We start from the raw sequence: 19,662 nt of genomic DNA, 5'->3' as shown, positions 1-19,662 counted from the left end.
CGATGCCTATGGATGAACCCTGTATGTTTTTGGCTTTTCACATGTTGCTATTGTTGATATCCATCCCGCGACACCAGCGATGGTAACAACAATGCCATCTTACTCATTAAGCATTCTACACTCAAAGATGCCTTCCTAATCTTGCCAAAAGTATTTCATTGACTTTATGAACAAGACTCAACATTTGCAATCCGATTTAGCCAGGAAAAACGTTGACGGTAAAAGGGTATAAATGTTTTCAATCCCTCACACGCCTCACCATACAAATATATCATAACGAATGTGCTTTCACGTTCCCGAAGGCTCTCTTCTGCACCAATCGCTTAGGTCTGCAGTGCACTCTTTCAACGACTCTAGCCTAATTTAGCTTCTATCTATTTGTCCGGATAAGAAGACAGCTCTTCATCATTCTAAACGTTCCCAGAGTCACTTTGTTACATGTTTCTACAGTGCACGAGCATATCTACCTTGTCTGGCAATGTTCGCTTTCCCTTTAAAATCAACTATACTTCTGACTTCTGAGAAGACAGTTGTGCCCAGATGTGACGTATATAGACGCGCTTGTGGTGTTTTCACTACCAGCTTTGATATGAAAACCTCAAGATGTTTAGTCTGCCCCAAAAGCATTTTCGCAGGGACCTTTCTGAGTCGCTGATGCCGCATCTATAACATATTCCTATTTTGGAACTGGGTTTGAAGCATGCCTCGCATCGTTAACGGGCCACCGAAAGTAGCGAGGCCGACGGCCATGACAAAACCCCATCCATGCCCACATATTTCTACGTTCAACATTTCGCGGACACTTCACTATGCCATAACGCTGCGTTCACTTCCCTTGCTACTTTCCAAGAAGCTGTAGTGGAGTCCACGTATCGTAGGCACGATGTCCGGAATTCATTGCTCCAAGTTTTGTTCGTTGAAGCATTAAAAACCAAGCTCTCCCTGTCGTTTTATCTAAAGCACGGAAATGGCTAGAGCTAATCGGGGGAGGGCGGGATAGTTAGGGACATTCCGCACGTGTCTATTATTTACTTCAGCATCTTAGAGTGTATCAGCTGATTTATGTCCCCTTCTTAACTTCTTCGAAAGTTCTGCCATAGAGATTTTGTGTCCCTAGCATTCTGTAGCTTTCCTGATGGGGTAGCATGCCGAAAGAAATTATACATTCCCAATTTAGAGTGTCCTTTGTCTAAATAGTTCATGTTTTACGCGCAATCAGGCTGATGACATGAAAAGCATCTCGACTTATCAAGACAGCTGTCAAAAGGGAGACATATTCAAAACCTCTTCAAAATGCCGAAGTGTTCCTTCTGTGTCTGAAAATCCCCACGGCTCTGCTACAGAAGAGCACAAAGGGTTGTGTGGGTAAAACGTCGAGTACTGTACCCTTCTCACCGGCTTAATTTGGGCCACGGCTCAATTTGGGCCACTTCCAAATCACGAGCCTCTAGTGTCTAGACGACAAGAAATTTGACCTCATATGAGGCCAGCTTTTTTTTGCAAAAATATATAAATTAAATCGAAACTTTAAAACATTCAGTTTGGACACCATTTCTTTAACGTATACGCGCTCGGCAATAACATCTTGCAAAACATTGGGATGGCGGTTGTCAATGCACAGAGAGACTAAGAATCTAATGAAGTATCAATGATGAGTTGACTTTTTAAACAGGCGTTTTGGTTTCGAAGATATCAACATAAAACGTTTTGAGGTTGGTCCAAAAAGGCTCCTTTTTGGGCATTTTAAAAATGGCTGGAGAAGACGTGCAGATCTCACCAAACTCCACCCTTCCACAACGCAGAAGTCAATTGCCGTGTCGAGAGTATCTTTTTTCCATCTTGTTGAGCTAGCACAAGTCGAGAAAAATAAGTTGAAAAGTGACCTCATCTGAGGTCATTTGTCAACTAGACACTAGCCCTCCCCGCCTTCCCAAAATCCCCACAGTCCATCTCACCAACTCATACCGCGCATTCCGACAGCGAATCCCTCCCTCCTCCTCTGTAAGCGACGTTCGGCTCGGCAGTGGCAGTATGCCACCGTCAATGAGAGCGCAAACTCTCACACACAAGAAAAGAATCACGAAAAGAAGAGAGGAGGGTGCTCGCCGCGCCAAGCTTCTTTCGTTAATCCAAAGAGGTGAAAGCGCACGCGAAGCATCCCGAGACACAGGCGTGTCCCGCACAACAGCCACGCAAATAATAAAGGCGTACGAAAGCTCAGAGACGGACGAGCTAAAAAAATTTCTAGATCCAGAAGGCAATCATGCTGGCCGCACGACTGTGTTGTCGGCAGACGACGAACGCCTTTTAGTCAACATAACGCTTCATGCCACGCGGCGTGGATTTGCTGTTGATAATGCTGTTATGAGCACAGTGCACGCCAAAATAGCTCCGGCAAACACAACGCATATTCTCCAACCCTGTGATCAATTCGTCAATCGATCATTCCAGCGCACAGTTAGGGAAAAACAAGACCATCTTCTGTCTATGAGGCATTTGTCGTGGGAAAATACTGCGTACAAGATCAAACTGGCCAAGGCCGGATACCAGTCCATTTCACCGGAGGATGCCAGCGCCTCATTCATAAAATGTGGCTTGTGGCCTATGAACTATCGTTTTGTCCATTTTGCGACATTTTAAGGGTCCGCAAATCGGTCCACAAAGGAGCATGACGATGCTCCTCGCAGTGAAGAACGTGTTTTGATGGGGCAAAGAACAAATATGGCCGCACGGGTCACCAACATGATATTACAATCTAAAATTCATGCCTTAACAGACGGTAGGATACAAGCGTCACAAGCGCTTGAAAAGGTATCTTGTGTCCGTCGGTCCGACTATCGAGTTTAAAACATTCTGATGAGCGAGATACGAGCTCCAAAATAGCGGTTATGAATCGATGAAGACGCAAAAAAGGTCGCAAAATGCAAGCAGCGGCAGTGTTGACTTCGAAAGTCTCTCACGCCAACTACAACTTTAAATGTGTATCGCGTGTGAAAGACGTAAGCTCAAAGGCTTTCGAATGTCGCTGTCGTGCTTCTTCGAGCAATTTGAATTGTGAAAAAGAAAACAGGTCGCCTGTCAAGGGCCATGGCATTGGGCGTAACTTAGAGTGTAGTTTTGGGCTTCTCTTGATGATGTTCCCCTAAAAAAGTGGCCACGGCGATCGGCGGTTGGGTTGCAGGGGAACAAAGGGAGTTCTCGTGGAGATCGGCACGACTCCGCGGCGCGAACGTGGCTCGGGCTGTCGCAACTGAAATGAAAGTGCCGCGGGGAGGTGGCCCAAATTGAGCCGGATGGCCTGGAGAGGCGCCAACCAAAGATTTTTGGTACCGGGAAACTGGCCAGTACTGGGGTAAAATGACCGATTTTTTGAAAATTCTAGACCGACCCAAATTGAGCCGGTGAGAATGGTACTGCTCGGCGATAGTCAAGGAGGTCTGTGATAAGGGTGACCCCACCGCCAACAAAATTTCAGTCCTAAAATCCAACTACTAAAGTTTGGACCGATGGAAGAGATTTCTAACCCCACTGCGCCAGCATTCGTCCTAAAGTTTAGAATTTGGGCAGGATTCTTTTCCAAACCAAAATTATTTGGTCGAGATTTTTGTCCAAAGCGCCGTTTGGGCGATCTTCGTTCTATAGTAACGGTACAAAAAACATCTGAATTTCATGTGCTTACAGCTCTACCAAAGCTCTTCCAAATGACTTTGCGCCAATTGTGCAACAGACGCGTGCAGTAGCTTGCTTCTTTGCGCCAAATGTATTTCTACGACAGACTTGTAGCCTAATTGGGGTGACCCTGAATATGATAGAAGTATCGTGTTACAGGCGCGGTGGGGTTCATCTCTGAATCACCACCTCCCCCAAAGCGCGGCTTGATTAAAAGATAGTAGATCCAATTACCGGAGGACAACTGTCTGCTTTTTGCGATTTTGGGCAAGGCGCGGTGGGGTCACCCTAAGTTACAGAAAAGGTGAAACATTTCTTGAAAAACTCTGATCGAGATCACGAAATTCGGTAAAAATGCAATGAAGTTCATTGCATTTGCAATGACCGTTCGCTTGGTATGTTCATTGAATAAACACACCAAGCGAACCGTTTTTGGAGAAAATTGGAGGGTTTACGAAAAAATGATTTTCGCATTTGTACAATTTTCTGTGAATCGTGTCACAACTGTCCTGTGTAAGATGCAAAATGGGAGAACGGCCTTTTCATTTTTCACCTGGAGCTTGAGGGCCATTCCATTCATCGTGATTAGCAATCATGCAATCACGCAATCACGCGATCACGACATTAATTTAACGTCGTTCTGCATCGTTCCTTTCTCCAACGTGTGCTACTTGTAGCTGTAAGCACATTTCCACGGCTTTGCATGTGCATGTGTTAACGCACTTCTTGCTTATTTGAATGGGGTTTAAATCTTTTAGAATTGCAAGGAGCATTACAGAAAGTTGGAGAACAAGATTAATTTTAAGTCGATTGTTTATTTCTTTAATGAGCATGACCATTTTTTAGGAAACGTAATATAAACAACCAACCACAAGGGAGCAGGCACCATTTATTGACGTGATTGCGTGATTGCGTGATTGCGTGATTGCGTGATTGCCAATCACGATGAATGGAATGGCCCTGACTTAACGAAACAAGAAAAACAGCCGTGAAGAGCCCTCATATGGTGCATGTGGTGATTCCTTCATATGACTCCCAGTCATTCCTCTCTCACGTCGTTGGCCAACGGCACCTCCCCTTTTGCTCAGTGGTCATCACAGTGCATATGGTGCATATGGGGCATATGGAGGGGTTCGGCTGCCGCCAAATACTTCGTGCTTGCCATCCCAGACCCTCGCCCACCTTCGTGATCCATGTTCTCCATAACAACATAGATGAGATCAACGAGCAAGAGTTCATCGGCATCGCTCGCGAGGGCAAATAGGACGTTCTTGCGGCGAGGTCGCATCCGCTGCTTTGCTTTACCAACTGCATAGTCTTTCTGACGCATGTTTCTAACTGTGTTAACCAGACAACATTCATGGGGTAAAAAGCTTGGAAGGTAATACTCATTTATTGATCGGTAGTGAATCATCGTAACAGCAGGCTTGTAGGTTTTCCGTCCAAAAAACGACAGTGTCTGTGAGTCATATTTCGTTGTCATGCAGAACGGAATTTTGTATTCGTAAACTCTCTATTGCAGAATTCGTTATGCGTAAACCCACTATTGACGTGAGCAGCACTGTAGTGATGGCTCGGTCTATTGGGTGAAGCGAGCCGGTCTCAAAGAAGCCAGTATGCGGACTGGCCCTAGTAGACCCCAAACGGCCGACCTTATCCGTCTTGTGCTATGTGGAGGTCACATACGTTGTGTAACATGACCGAGAGAAAACGCAGCAAGATTGCTCCTGGATTAGACAAACTGAGGGACCTGCAGCATGTCAAAATTGCGCTCATTGCAAGTTCATCAAACATATTCACGCTACAGTCGAAAAGTACTTTCACGGTGCACCTTCCGCTTTGCTTAGCTGGGGTCACCGCCATCTCTACCTTCTGCGACAGATCCTCTCATTGGTTGAAGGAAGTTCGATGCAACTTGACTCTTTGTTCCCTTTATTCAAACATGCTAACTTCTTCATGAGATAACGCTACTTGCTTCTGGCTTGGTACTGCAAGCCTCCACGGCTGTCGAATCGGCGCGCAAGGTGTGACCTTTTCAGCGAAGTGCCGTATCATGTCCCTTCCCATTCAAACTCAACCCCAATCGCGAATTTGATAGTCCGTTCTAAACTATCGACACAGAATTAATGCGGCTCCGACAATCCAGACTCTTCCTAACCGCAATACGGACCATAGCAAATGATTCCGCGTTTGGATTTATCACAGCAATTGTGGCCTTTTCGGAGCAGACCAAAGGTACATCTCCCCACCTTGCAGGCACTCCGTCCGTGGCAGCTGTCTTTTGCCCTCGCCTTCTTGGCATGGCATTTACAAGGACATTTCCTGCCTCCGAAATTCCGGTCGGTGAACCCAATAGCATCGGTTGGCACATTAGAATCAGTCGTGCGTGACTTGCCCGCCATGCCATGTGATACTCTAGCTGCTTGAGCGACCATGACCAAGGCCACAAGGCTAGCGAAGAGAACGAACTTCCCAATCATTACGACAAATAACTTGGCCCCTTCAGTTGAGAAAGACGAGTGAGTTGCGCTGTGGCAGCCCGGTGCAGGCCTGGGTTTGGGGTGTCTAATAATAAAATACGCGATCTTTTTTCTGTAAGATTGTTGGGGTCGCCAGACTGTATTGCCGCCAATGAACATGCATTTCGATTACTATAAGAGTAAAGGAACAAAATGTGACGCCTGCTTTGTTCTGTTCCAACAAGAGACACACGTTGCTACGGAACAAGTTTCTGCAGCTCTAGCTAGAATTTTCGTCCTCACTCTCGTGACCTCTTTTCTGAGTACAGCATTCGCCAGGGCATTGGAAGCGATGAAGAGTGTTACCAGACTTTTACGCATTGATGGAAAAAAAGTACATTTCCATTGGGTGTAGTGCCGCCCTTGATTTGGCAGCTCAACGAACGAGGAGAAGTGAGGGCTTTGAACCCTTTGACAGCTTTGCCTTTCGCATGGGTGTATCCGCTGGATGACCGATGGGGCGAGATTAAAGGCGTGGCGATTTTCAACTCAACTGAATGAGAGGCTGACTGGCGATTGATTCTACGGACGAGATTCAACAAATCTGCGATATTTGAAGACGTGTAAACAGTCACGTCGCGACACGCTCTTACAGTACTGGGAGACATCCAGATGTCTGCCGTATACGTAGAGTACCTTTGAGTAACCTTTGCTCCGAAGGCGTGAGAGCACGTCCTCGACCGTGGCACTCTCGCGTGCTGATGAACTCGGAAAGTGCAACGTGTCATATGTGACTCTCAAATTATTATTCTAAATGATTCAGGGAGAGTGCACGAATATTGCACTATAATGAGCCAGGGAGAGTGCACGAATATTGCGTAGACAAGAAATATTATTTCATGTCGCACACCAGGAGAGTTATCGGAGAGTTATCGGAGAATTATTGGAGAGCCTTACACTGCAGCAAATAGTATAAGTAGAGGAGAGTTATAATGTTAGCAGAAAGAAAGAACATCAGTTCCATCAGCTTGAAGTTCAGTTCCGTTCGAGAGTTCCCGCTACAGAAAGACTGGAAGGGTACAGTGCAAACGGTTTACAATCTCTACATTTCACTTTGGACAGCAATGGCCCTCAGGGCGTGTCTTAACAGGCTGGTTTTTGCTTTGCCTTGCCCGGTTTTGCCAGGAATACTTTTAAATTCTTAACAAATACCGTATGCTTCTTAAGCCGTTGCTTTTCTTAAACACATAAATTAAAACGTAGGAGCCACTCATAGCACGCCAAGTCACTTCTTTGGGCAAGGCAAAGCAAACCGCAGCAAAACGGGGCATGTTAAGACACACCCTCAAGTCAGGAGACGAATCTTTATGTGCAAATGAAATAGAAGTAAAGGATACAGTATCCTATTGATGAAACAGGCATCTCGGCCGCCGCCGATCATGTTGACATGATCTGACATCAGTCGGCGACAAGAAGATTACAGTAACACCCCTCGGAGAGTCAGCCTGGTCCTGATCGCTTCTGCCAGGATCCCGATCAACAGGACAGTGCCTCCGCCAGATCCCGAACAGAGAAACTGTCTCTGCCTTTCGATTTAGCTTTTTAGTATCACAACCTCCTCTAGTGTCTAGGTGACAAATGACCTCATATGAGGCCACTTTTCAACTTATTTTTCTCGACTTGTGCTAGCTGAACAAGATGGAAAAAAGATACTCTCGACACGGCAGTTGACTTCTGCGTTGTGGAAGGGTGGAGTTTGGTGAGATCTGCACGTCTTCTCCAGCCATTTTTAAAATGCCCAAAAAGGAGCCTTTTTTGACCAACCTCAAAACGTTTTATGTTGATATCTTCGAAACCAAAACGCCTGTTTAAAAAGCCAACTCATCATTGATACTTCATTAGATTCGCAGTCTCTCTGTGCATTGACAACCGCCATCCCAATGTTTTGCAAGATGTTATTGCCGAGCGCGTATACGTTAAAGAAATGGTGTCCAAACTGAATGTTTTAAAGTTTCGATTTAATTTATATATTTTTGCAAAAAAAAAGCTGGCCTCATATGAGGCCATGACTGACCTCATATGAGGTCAAATTGCTTGTCGTCTAGACACTAGCATCGAAGAGGAGAGAACACACAGACACGAACGACTCAGGGCCAGTCCTAACAGGCGCTTTTCTTTTTTTTTTTTTTTTCTTCAACCAGTTGCGGTCACGCTATTGGCCGGGTCATTTCATTAAATTAATCGCACGCCACAACGAATGCTACACAGAACCACTGTAATGCTTGGTAATTCTGCAAACTGGTCGAAATCCATTGGCTAAAGGAAGTACCAGTCCACACTCAGTCCATATGCACACTACTAAAATTCCATGGACTCGATGCGGTGCAGTGGCACTTGCAGTACAATGAAAGGGTGGAATTAAATCCAAATACGAGCACATGCAGATCAAAACATTGGTTCTCTCAACGTTACACTCTGTTTAGGAAACGGAGCACCACCGGACGGCAGAAGGGTACCCAGAGTTCAGCTTTTTGAAATCAAATGCCTCCTTGGCATCGATCATGAAATGGAAAGAAGCCGGGGAGGCTGCTCTCTAGTTCATGATCGATGATGAAGTGGCTTCGCCGAAATCCCTTTCCTGTGAACCACCCCGCCCTCGCTCCCTCCCCCCCGCCACCAACCCCCCTTCCCCCCCAAATATGACCACGTCCCCTCCTCCCCGCCACCCCCCTTCCCCTCAATATCCCCACGTCCCCTCCCCGCCACCCCCCCTTCCCCCCCAAAATCCCCACGTCCCCTCCTCCCCGCCACCCCTACCTCGCGCCCGACCACCACGCCCCATCACCATCTTCCTCACCTCCTCAGTACCGTGACCAACACACATCCTCCGACATGCTATTGTCCCCGCTACCGCGTCATCCTCCTCACATCGACACCGACACAGTCTCTCCCCGCACCCTCCATCCCTTCCATATCTTTCGTTTCATATCTCAATCCAGCCCAGTTTTGGTCATGCACATCGAGGGACCTCATTATAGCAACACGTCGTCCAGCTTTGCTTTTGTCGAGCTACAGGGAGTCAGACTGGGCCATGTGCATGCGCGAGGAGGCGTTGCTGTACCTTCCATGCTGCATGGATCTGCAGACCGTCCAGAATCTGTTCCATTTCTGAGGAGTGGAACTTTGGGATGGCATTACAGTAAAAACTACAGCAATGTGCTTCCGATTTTAGTGAAGAACTCAATAAAAACGGGGCGAGGGAAAGGAAAAACGAGAAAAAAGTCCTTTGTTAGGACTGGCCCTCAGCGAATAAACTCGACCAACTTACGCGAGAAGACTCTCGTCCGGCAGGAGCCTGCCCTCAACTCCCGGCGTCGTAACGCCCTCAAAACTGCCCGCACGCCCACTAAACCTCTGCAGAATCTTAACTATTCATTGTTACACACACTGAAGAGATCATTCTCTTCTCCCAATATTGATGCTACAACACCTATAGTATGGGATCACAGTTTGGTTTTCACAGAAAATCAAATTGTGATCCCACACTGCATCTGTCCCGACACCAATGTCAGGCATAGAGATTTCCTATGATAGAAACAGATATTCTCATACTGGATTACGAGGTTTCATGATTTCTGAAATCAGAATACAGGGGGGGTCGCGATATAGTGCCATATTTGTTAGTGCCAGCTCCGATATAGTGCTATCCTTCTGCGGGTGGCACGAATTTTGAGCCAAAAACGAAGGGTCTCCAGGGAGGCAATTGGATGGACATGTGTGTACTGCCCGAGAGCCGCTGCCGCCGCGGAAAGATATTATGCAGTTGCCAACTCGAATAGAGACTATGGCGGAAAAAGGCAGGGTCGATGATGCAATTGGACATCTGCAAAAGTGTAGGCTGGCATTTATGGCTGCGAAAAAGGAGGAAGTCAATGCAACGGCTCGGCAGCTACTAATAACAGAAATGCTTGATTAGACTTGAGTCTGTAGTGAAGATACAAAGCATGAGTGATGGCGTCCTGCGAGCGGACTTTCTGAGCAGTGATGCAAGGAAGTGGCTGCAAAAAAGCCGTAAATCTCATTATCTAACAGTGCCTGGTTCGATATAGTGCCGTTTTCGGCCCACTGACATAGGGTAGCACTATATCGCGACCCCCCCCTGTACTTCAGATGGTCTGATATTCTGATTGATGACTGCATGATTTTCGAAGACATACCCTTAGTACTTCCTCTTGTGGTGATTCTCACACGGCTCCGAGAGGAAAACGGGTACTTTCTCTCGTGGGTTGCTTCCCGATACAAGCATGAAGCCATATTAAGCATTCTATGCAGGTAGAGCAAGAAGAATTTACTCGAAAACCTCTTTTTGCAACTTGTACCGGACATGCAAGACGTTATCGAGACACCAGATTTGATGCTTGACACAGTTGGCAATATCCACGTCTCAATGAGATGTCCTTGCCCCCCTTTCTATCCGTTATGTCCCGTCTGTTGCCGCTGGAGGGCGGGCGTAGTGAGGAATTTCGACGTCATCTGACACTTCTTGATTTGAGTAACCGAAACCACCTCTGTCTCTCAATTTGTACACTCGCCATCCACGTCGATGATCTCCGTTCCAGTTGCCAGGGCCGTCCAAGCAGCCTCCGCTAGGCGATGCCCTCAGCAGGAAGTCTTCTGATATTCGTCTGTAGTCAACAAGCGTGCCAGATACTATTCGAGCCACGCCGAGAGCTGCCGCAACACACAGCAATATGAACTTGACGCATGAGGGACGGACGCCTACCTCCATTCCTATCAAACCCTCAGCATCTTCTCCTCGCGTCGCACGGCCTTCATTCTCGTCGAAATGGGATAGCCATTCCTGACTATACTGACGCACCGTGAATATTCGCTTCGCTATCTTAAGTCTGGCCTTATCTATCGCATTTTTAGTGGCCAACCCTCCTCTCCCTGGAATACCTAGGCGCTTTGTGAGCTTGCAGTCATATTCTATTGCCCGATAAGAGCCGTTCGCCCTAAGTTTCATGTTCTTTTTCTTGCACTTCAGGCCCAGTGCCTTAAACATCTCTTGCTGAAAAACTTTCGACTGAATTTCACTGAAGTCTGTGAAAAGACTCATCCTGGGCCGGTTTAGGGTCTCTATGGATCGTTCAGCGTAAACGCTAAAGAATTCAGCGTCGTATTGGCCGATATGGACCGTGAAAAGATTGGCTGTTTTCCGATGACCACTGACCCTGTCAAAGTCGGTTCCGTCCTCGTTTTTTCCGTCTATTGTCCAACAAGCCCAGATCGAGACTGGATAATTTCGCTTCGTTGCTTTCTCGAACATGGTTGCCAACTCAGGGGACAGGGTAACCATTTGAATACGAGCTGTAGAAACATATCTGATGCTGACGGTACCGCTGAACTCGGATTGATTGATCATGAGCGCATCATCACGAATGGAAAAATTTCCTCTGCTTTCCTCGGAGCCCCCCACCGCAAAAGTGTTGAGTTTGGAAGACGAAAGGAAGTCACGTCGGACGGTAGGTTGGCCTGCTTCGATGATGGCGACTTCCAGCAGAAGAACGAGGACTACAAATGAGGCCGATACGAGAGTCATGCCAATGAGGCTGCCATAATGGCCGTTGGGTTTCGTACCGGGAAGGTAATTGCGCCTTGCAGATCTGGTGATCCTGAACCAGGAAAACCAAACGGAAGTGGCAAGCTGAAAGTTGAAGCCCGCATCAGCGCCGATGGCGAGTCTCGAAGCAAGCATCGGTTTCCTGATAGCCAAAAGGCGGTAGCAGAGCCATACTACCAATTCAAGAACGGAAATGGAGCCAAGTAAGGCAAAGGTGGCAAGGGCGCCAAGGACAAGGCCGTTGGTAATCATGCGGAGTGAAAGGAAAAGCTGGGTTTGGCAAGGCCGGACGAGAAGTGCATGCAGTTGAAAAAGTTGTGTCCCTTTCGGCCGTGAGCTGAAGTCGGGAGCACACGCACGGTGAGCTCACTAGATCTCAACTGCTTAGACTTGTGGGTTACTGTACAGGATAGGGGACAGGATGCGGAAGGTTGCACAAGGAAGAATGAAACGGGCGCGTGGAATGTTTCTTATACTGTAGGGCAGAAGAAGGGGAAGACAGTTTTCATTACTTTGAAGAAGTGTTTCATACATAAAAAGGAAGGGGGGTTTGTGCAAGGGGGTTCCGCGCCCTCGGCAACGGCAGCGAGGCGTACTACACAGCACGCAAGCACGCTGCCATAAACGTTTTCTTGGGTGGATTGTTGTAAAAGCGGGGGTAATCAACCGTGAGACTGTACAGCATGCCCATCGCCGTTGCCGATCGGAGGCTGTCATCGCGAAACGGTTTACTGTAGGAGATAACGTCTCCCAGTACGTATAGGGCACTCCAACCAAAGAGGACCACTACGATCCTGTACGGCAGGGCTTTGCCACGGTAGCATGTTTCAAGTTGGGCACAGCAAGAAACCACCATTATTTTATTCGAAAAAGTGGGAAATGAAGGGAGGTGTCATTGCTGCCGCGGTTGCCAGTTTCAATTACAGGGACCGCACTCTCATATTTAACAGCCACCGATAGACGTGCTCTGACCAGCAGGCACCTCATTCGAATGAAGGGCGTATGATAATTGGAGCAGATATTCTGAAACAGAATACAGTACCAACGGTACAGTATCCTTCGAAGGGTAGTAACTGAGCTCAGTTGCACAAGCAATTCCTCTCATGCCACAGCAGTGCTGTTTTTGAATGCTTTCACTGGTGCCCTGACGGTTGTCGTGCGACCATCGCGGGCCATAGTGTACCTTCCTCATTCCGATAAGAAGTTGCCGTGTAGAAAGAGGAGGCAGGGTACTGAGTAAGGCGCATCCTTACCAAATGCGATAACGGTGCCCTGTATCGAGAGAGGCCTTGCTCCGTTTTACCCTGCTCCCACGTTCCTTTGTGCATTTCAGATATTTTAATTAATATCTTAAAAAGCTGCCGAGTACCCTTCGAAGGGTAATGGCTCGACAAATACCTTCGGATACTCCATAGACTTGAAACGCTTCTATAACATGCAATGTTCTGCAATTACCTCTATGTGATCTTTAGCCACTTTCCGTAGCAGCTTTGGCATATGGCGTCAAGGAAAATACACTTTAGGGACACGTGTCCGGGAGAGATGTCGATAGCACACCATAAATGGGGCTGCTTGTACTGCGGGCAGCCTAACTTAAATGAGCCTTACTACTGAACTGTACACAACCCCGTTCCCAACGTCTGCCGCCGTCCCCTCTTGCCTTCCTGCCCTGTCATGGAACGCTCTTTGTGAGTAGTACAGTAGTCTCTCTTTAAAAGAATGACCCGCAAAGGAGTATACTTTTTAGTAGAATACATACACTGTTTCCCGTCCTGGGAATGGCCAAAACAACCCTATTTTCATGACATTTATTCATATGCGACATAAGAATATAGTATTTCGAATGTTGCTTTATCCCATGGAGCACAGTATGTAGAAGGGAACGTATTTTGGTCCTCTAAAACGGCCAAACAGATTTCCGAGATCTGCTTGGTATAATGGTCAGACGGATGTTCCGAATTTGGCTGTCCTACGCTACCTTCGGTGCATCAAAAGAGATCTCTCAGCTCCCAAAGTGCAAACGCAGAAGCAAACGAGAATTGATTCCTTCCTTTCAGGGGTCAGTAACCTTGCTGGACAAGCATCATAACTGCCGCCATAGGAATATTCTCTTTACACGAATAATAATGTCCTTTCCCGTCCTCATTCTTACAAAGAGAGATTACTGTACCGTACATGATCTTTCTAATTCTTGTTCAGAGGTTGCTATTCGATATACAGTGCTGCCATTAAGTATAAAGACACCCCAGAAAACTTCATTGCTGGGCCATTGTGAAAGCTTACATAAAACAGGACACGTTGCTTTACTGTATTTGGCTCGCCGAAAACAATGCAAAAGACCGTTTTAAACGAACTCGATTGGCTGCGCGGCAATCATTAGTATCACTAAATATGGGTGCCATTAAGTATAAACAACAACACATGTTTATGCTAATAACTATCGCTCAGTGCTTTGTAGGGCCGCCTTTGGCCATTGCGCACTGAAAACAGCGGTTCTGCATTGACGATAGAAGGTTTTGCAGCGTCTGTTCTGGAATTGCATCCAATGCTTTCAGCACACAAGACACGAGGTTGTGGACATTTGAAAATTGACGTTGGTTAGCGCAAACCTGGCGAACGAGGATCCCCCAAAGGTTTTCAATAGGATTGAGATCGGGGGACTTCGCTGGCTAGTCCATGACCACAATCTCCTCTTCGTCAAACAATTGGTATACGCTCTGAGCCCTGTGCACCTCTGTACCGTCTCGCATAAAAACACAGGACGGCCCTAATTATTGCTCCACAAAGAAATTAAGTAGCTCTCCAATGAGTTTATGTACTAGTCTTGGTTCTAGTTCTGGTTTTTCTCCAGAGCTACCAGTTCACACCTTTTCGTGCCTGCAAACGCCCCCCGAAACATGACAGACTGAACACCTGGTTGACGCTTCGAAAATTGTAGTGCAGTGCACCTCCACACCGCCAAAGACGGCGTAAATCTCGCTGAAGAAAGCGCAACGAGAGGCACAATCACCACCAGGGTGTTCGAGTCCCATTGTCGCGGTAACTCAGGGGAGTCGACGCAGTACCGCGGGTAGATCGCGGTGTCCGCGGAGGGGTGCAATCCAGCGGGAATGCGATAGAAAGAGTAAACAAGAAGAAGAAGAGAAAAGAACGAAGAAGAAATATAGAGTATAATTGTACAAAATAGGGGAAAGAGTAAAGAAAAAACAGGACAAAAGATGACAACGAAGGGTGCAGGTACCATACTTATGCAACCAGATTGGAGCCGTAGAGGATCCTACCAGAGATGGGCTCCGAACACCTGATGCCACTTTACTGTAGCGCCTTCCGACACCCGACCTATATAGGCCGAGCGCCGTCGTCGGCGTCGGTGTAGTGCAATAAGGGGTTGCACAAGGGGGTGAAGGGAAAAGAAACTAAGTTGGAATGTGAATACTGTAGTCCGGGATTGGGGGACACACGTGTGAATATTTGCGCAGTTTTTATTTTCAGTATTAATTTTATTTAGTTAATTAGTCAGTATTATTTTTGCTGACATTAGATTAGATCTAGGATCTAGCCCCGCGAGCTACTGTAGTAGCTCCGGCTGGGTGATATATACCTTAGCCCGCTGACCACCAAGTTAGTAAAGGTAACCCGAGTTGCCAGAGTCTGATATCGCCTTGGTCGAAGTCTGTCTTTCACAAGACATTCTCTTTTACTACAGATTACTTTATCCTTTGCGCTCGGAGGTTCCCTTTCCTTTTCCTTTATTTCCCTATCCTTTTCTATCTCTAATTCTACCTATTTTCCCTTATCTTGTGTTGGTGCCATCGGCCTCGGTTGCGACCGAACCGGTGTAGGTGTCTTGGCCATCGGGCGACACAGTTGACGTAGCGCTGCTTCTGTGACCTATTCTCCGAAGGAGACTGTTTCAACGAAGTTTCCCTCGAAGGGATTTGTCGTGTGTACAAGCCAGTGTTGGTGCCATCGGCCTCGGTTGCGACCGAACTGGCGAAGGTGTTTCGAGCCATCGGGCGGCACAGTTGTTGTAGCCCTGCTACTTTCATTTCATCCCGTCGGGATGCGTTGCGACGCCCCCGTGGAAGGCCTTGTCGGGTCACAAGATGTCGAAGAAGTTCAACGAGCATTGGCCTTACAACCCAGTAGAACCGGGGTACCTAAGTACACGCCCCACCCCACACTCGTCGAGCAGTTCTCTTCGCAAGTCTCTATCACATCGATCCCGGGCCGCGCTATTTCTCTGTGCCCCCCCTATCAGGGATCTGAGCTACTACGAGTCGCAAGCTCGTTTAAACGGAGAAGGGAGAGTCGGACACTCCGTAGCGCTGTGCCGTTGGCAGTTGTTCTTTTTGTTGCTGTTGTTGCTTTTACTGGACCATCGGACCGCCGTCTCTGCCTGACAGGCGTATTGCACTACAGTCGGTTACTAAATGGGTCATTAATAATTAATTATCGTCATTAGAATTGCCACTTGGCATTAGACGCTAACTAGCGTAGAAACTTGTGGGCACCACGTATGTATACGTGTCGTACACGTGTCCTACACGTATCCTACACGTCTCATACGATTTTCATACACGTGTGGCCACGTGTGGTACACGTGGGGTACCTTCCCAAGTGTGCGCGCACAACACACGTGTGGTATCATCCAAAGTGTACGCGTACACTTTGGATGAGCACACGTGTGACACACGTGTCAAAGGCGTGGAGCGCGGCCCCACGACGACGGTGACCAGGCGTATAGTATAGGGTCACGGCACTACATCACCCCCCCTTCAAGGGTCGTGCCGATCCGCCTTTAAAACGCGGTCCATTACCCTTGCACCTTTCCCTGCACTCGCAACCCTGCCCGTGCTTCCATTCCTCTGCCTGTCTTGGCGCTTCAGTCCAACGACTCTCGCGGCCACGCGCGTATTTGCGCCGACGGTGGCGTTTCTGATTGAGATCTTCGCGTTTTTTTCGCAGTCGTTTCTGTTTGCGATTTTTCTCCGCGTGCGTTTCTTCTTCTGCGTTCATTTCTTTTCTTCCGTGTTCGTCTCACTCTCACAGCTTCGCACCGCAGTCCTTCGCACTATGTTACAGCTGCAGGGCTTCCAAACCGGGTTCATCCGGGCTTCCGCGCGTCATTGCGTATTCCGCCTGGTTGGCGATTTCTTCGGGAAAGGGTCGCTGGAGCAGGCCTGGCTCCTCACAGAGGCGCCGTGTCACGACCCCGTGATCTATCGCGATGACGCGTTAATTACGCAATATTTGCGAGCGGGTTCTCCATCCAAGGGGCGCACAGCGGAGGCTGTCCGGGGGAGCAGGAAGAATGGACGCCAGAAAGGGCGAAGAAGTTCGCTGATGAGAAGCGTGTTATTTCTGACGGTCCTCGCCGGGGAATGGATGTAATGACTCTCTCTGGACGTCAGTGGACTCCAACCGGAGGACTCTCGAAAAGAGGACGTCGAAGATGACGAAAAGGATTTTGAACTTCGCCAAATGGCCTCCGTGGAGACTCCCTTTTCGGCAGGAGGTCCTGTATTCAAGATGAGTAACGCCAGCGTGGCGAGCGACACCGTACGGTCCGGTATACTTCTTGCCCGGGCTCCTCCGGCTCGTGAGATTGTGGACGACGAAATGGCCGTCGTACGCAAGTTTTTGCGTGATGGCGGACCGGGATCACCTTGCTATATATATTTTTTCTCCATGAGGAGTTCGCAACGCCATCTGGCGGTAAGTTCGAAACGGTAGCTTGCGTACAGTAGCGCCATAGGGCGTGTAGTCATTCTTTTCAGGTACAGAGGAACCACCTTTGTCTTGAATCTATCCTTGTCTTGCTCGGATGATCGAGTCCAGGACATTCAATCCCTTTCTTTTGCAATATAAAATTACATGGCTCCGTCGGAGGTGACTAATTGTTTCTTCAGTGTCCTCCTCCGGCGTGTAGTCTTACCGTCTTAATCGGAAGACGAGTTTACAGTCGTCATCATAGCGATGTGCGACGACTTGGTCGACCACGTATTCTTCGCCATCGATGGCGTGTGGAGACAGCGACTGATTCCTGTCCAATTTTCTTGTTGTAGTGTTAGACGCGGCTCTTCGCGGGTTACTTTCGCGTTGTTCCGTCACTGCAGGGACGTTCTGGGCGGCTGCGTCGGGCGCCAATTGGCGGCGTGCGTCTCCTTCTCCTTTGTTGGAGACGGGAGTCGGCTCGTCACGGAGACTCTCAGCGGGTGGTGTAGAGTTTTTCTCCTGTCCGACCGGAGTATCATTCGCCAACCGCGCGTAGCGACGAGCCCCATGCCTCGATTGTTGGGGACGGCTTTTGTTCGTCCCATCAGAGCGTTTCGAAGGCGGCGGCGGCCCAATCCGAGCTCTGTTCCAAATTCCGGTTTGGGCTGCGCCATTCATAGGCGATGTGTCTGGCAAGTCCGCCAACCCTGTTGGGGGAACCTGAGACTGCTCTATAGGAGAGGTGGATACTGTACAGCTCGGGATACCCGGTCTATCGGGACGGTGAACACGATTTTGATCGTGGATATTCGTCGTGGATGACGTTACGGTTGAATGGGCTGCACTGGTGCAGGTACTACCCGATCGCGTGTAACGCGTTCTTGTTCTTCTCCATCCTGGATAACCACGGTGTCCTGATCCGCAGAAACGACGCGGTATGGTCCATTTGCCACTGGCGCCAGCTTGTGGCGAGCTTCTGTACGGGGATTTGCGTAGTCCCGTCGGACGAACACGTGTGTCCCGGGACGATACGCCGCCTTTGGATGGCGTATGTGCTTATCGTAGTTCGCTCGATAGCGTTCTTGAGACTTCTTTATTTCGGCTTCAGCCGTGCTAATAAGTCCACGAAGCCAGGCTCGCCACTTGGCGTGGCATCTGGCATGGCCAACTTCCTCCAGCTGAGGTTTTGCCTGTAACGATAGGGCACGCGGTGGTCGCGATAAGTCGAGCTCGAAGGGGGCGAGCTTGGTTGTAGTATGCGTTTGCGTATTGTACGCATACGTAAGCGTATCAGTGAAGAGGTCCCAGTCCTTTGGGTGTTCAGCGACATAATTTCGAAGCGCTGACAGTATTGTCTTGTTGAAGCGCTCCACCTCCCCATTTGTTTGGGGGTGGTAGGTCGTCGTAAAGACGTTCTTGATGCCCAGGATGCGGCAAGTCTCTTGGAAGAGTTGGGACACGAATTGCTTTCCGTTATCCGCCAGCACCGTGCCTAGTGGTCCATAGACAAACACCCAATGGTGGACGAAAGCCTTTGGACATTCCGCGGCAGTAATTCTCTTGAGAGGCACGGTGCGGACCAGCTTAGAGAAGCGATCCGAGATCACCAGGAGCCACCGATTTCCGCGAGGGGTACGGATTAACTCCCCAAGGAAATCGATCGAGAGCGACTCGAGAGGCGCCGTAGCTGGGAACAGCTTGAGGCATTTAGTCTTCCTCCGAATTTTCACTCGCTATTTAGCGCAATGTATGCAATTTCTTGCAGTTGCGTAGCAATCTACGGCCAGCGATGGCCAGTAGCAATCTCTAGTTAGATTGTAGAACATCTTCCTGCCACCGGAGTGACCGGCAAGCAGTGCATGATGTCCCATGTAAAGAATCCTCGCTTGGAGGCCTTGTGGTACCACCACTTGTGGTGTCACATTTACGTTCCTGACGAGAACCCCGTCCTCTTCAGTGGCGAACGGGATGTCATCCCCACGATTGATTCGCCTTCTAATTCCGCCGCAACATGCATCTGCCAGCTGATGACGTAGCATCTCTTCCCTTGTGATAGGATCTAATAAATTCTCGTCAGTCGAGTAGCGTTCCGTGTTCAATATCGCGTCAAACGTTGCTGACTCGAGATCTTCGAAGTCGTCAGAAAACGTATCGGAGGGCTCCAGTTCGGAGAATCTTCCCAGAAAACATGGG

General features: G+C 48.4%; 3 protein-coding genes; all 3 read right to left on the bottom strand.

The window, feature by feature from the left end:
- Nucleotides 1–5,559: 5,559 nt before the first annotated feature.
- Nucleotides 5,560–6,308, bottom strand: CHC_T00002953001 (hypothetical protein). XM_005714017.1 is given in 2 exon segments: nucleotides 5,560–5,822; nucleotides 5,823–6,308. The coding sequence occupies 1 exon segment, from the start codon at nucleotides 6,306–6,308 to the stop codon at nucleotides 5,823–5,825; it is 486 nt and encodes a 161-aa protein (XP_005714074.1). The 3' UTR covers nucleotides 5,560–5,822.
- A 1,704-nt stretch (nucleotides 6,309–8,012) lies between these two features.
- On the bottom strand, nucleotides 8,013–8,207 carry CHC_T00002952001 (hypothetical protein). The gene has a single exon (XM_005714016.1). The coding sequence runs from the start codon at nucleotides 8,205–8,207 to the stop codon at nucleotides 8,013–8,015; it is 195 nt and encodes a 64-aa protein (XP_005714073.1).
- Nucleotides 8,208–10,009: 1,802 nt separating this feature from the next.
- Nucleotides 10,010–10,210, bottom strand: CHC_T00002951001 (hypothetical protein). XM_005714015.1 is given in 2 exon segments: nucleotides 10,010–10,057; nucleotides 10,058–10,210. 1 exon segment carries the CDS (start codon nucleotides 10,208–10,210, stop codon nucleotides 10,058–10,060), a length of 153 nt encoding a protein of 50 aa, XP_005714072.1. The 3' UTR covers nucleotides 10,010–10,057.
- Between the last annotated feature and the right edge of the window lie 9,452 nt (nucleotides 10,211–19,662).

The sequence above is a fragment of the Chondrus crispus genome, genomic scaffold, assembly GCF_000350225.1.
Source record: "Chondrus crispus Stackhouse genomic scaffold, scaffold_163, whole genome shotgun sequence".
Classification (NCBI taxonomy): domain Eukaryota; phylum Rhodophyta; class Florideophyceae; order Gigartinales; family Gigartinaceae; genus Chondrus; species Chondrus crispus.
The sequence above is the reverse complement of the archived record's forward strand: the minus strand, read 5'-3'. Positions and strand labels throughout refer to the sequence as shown.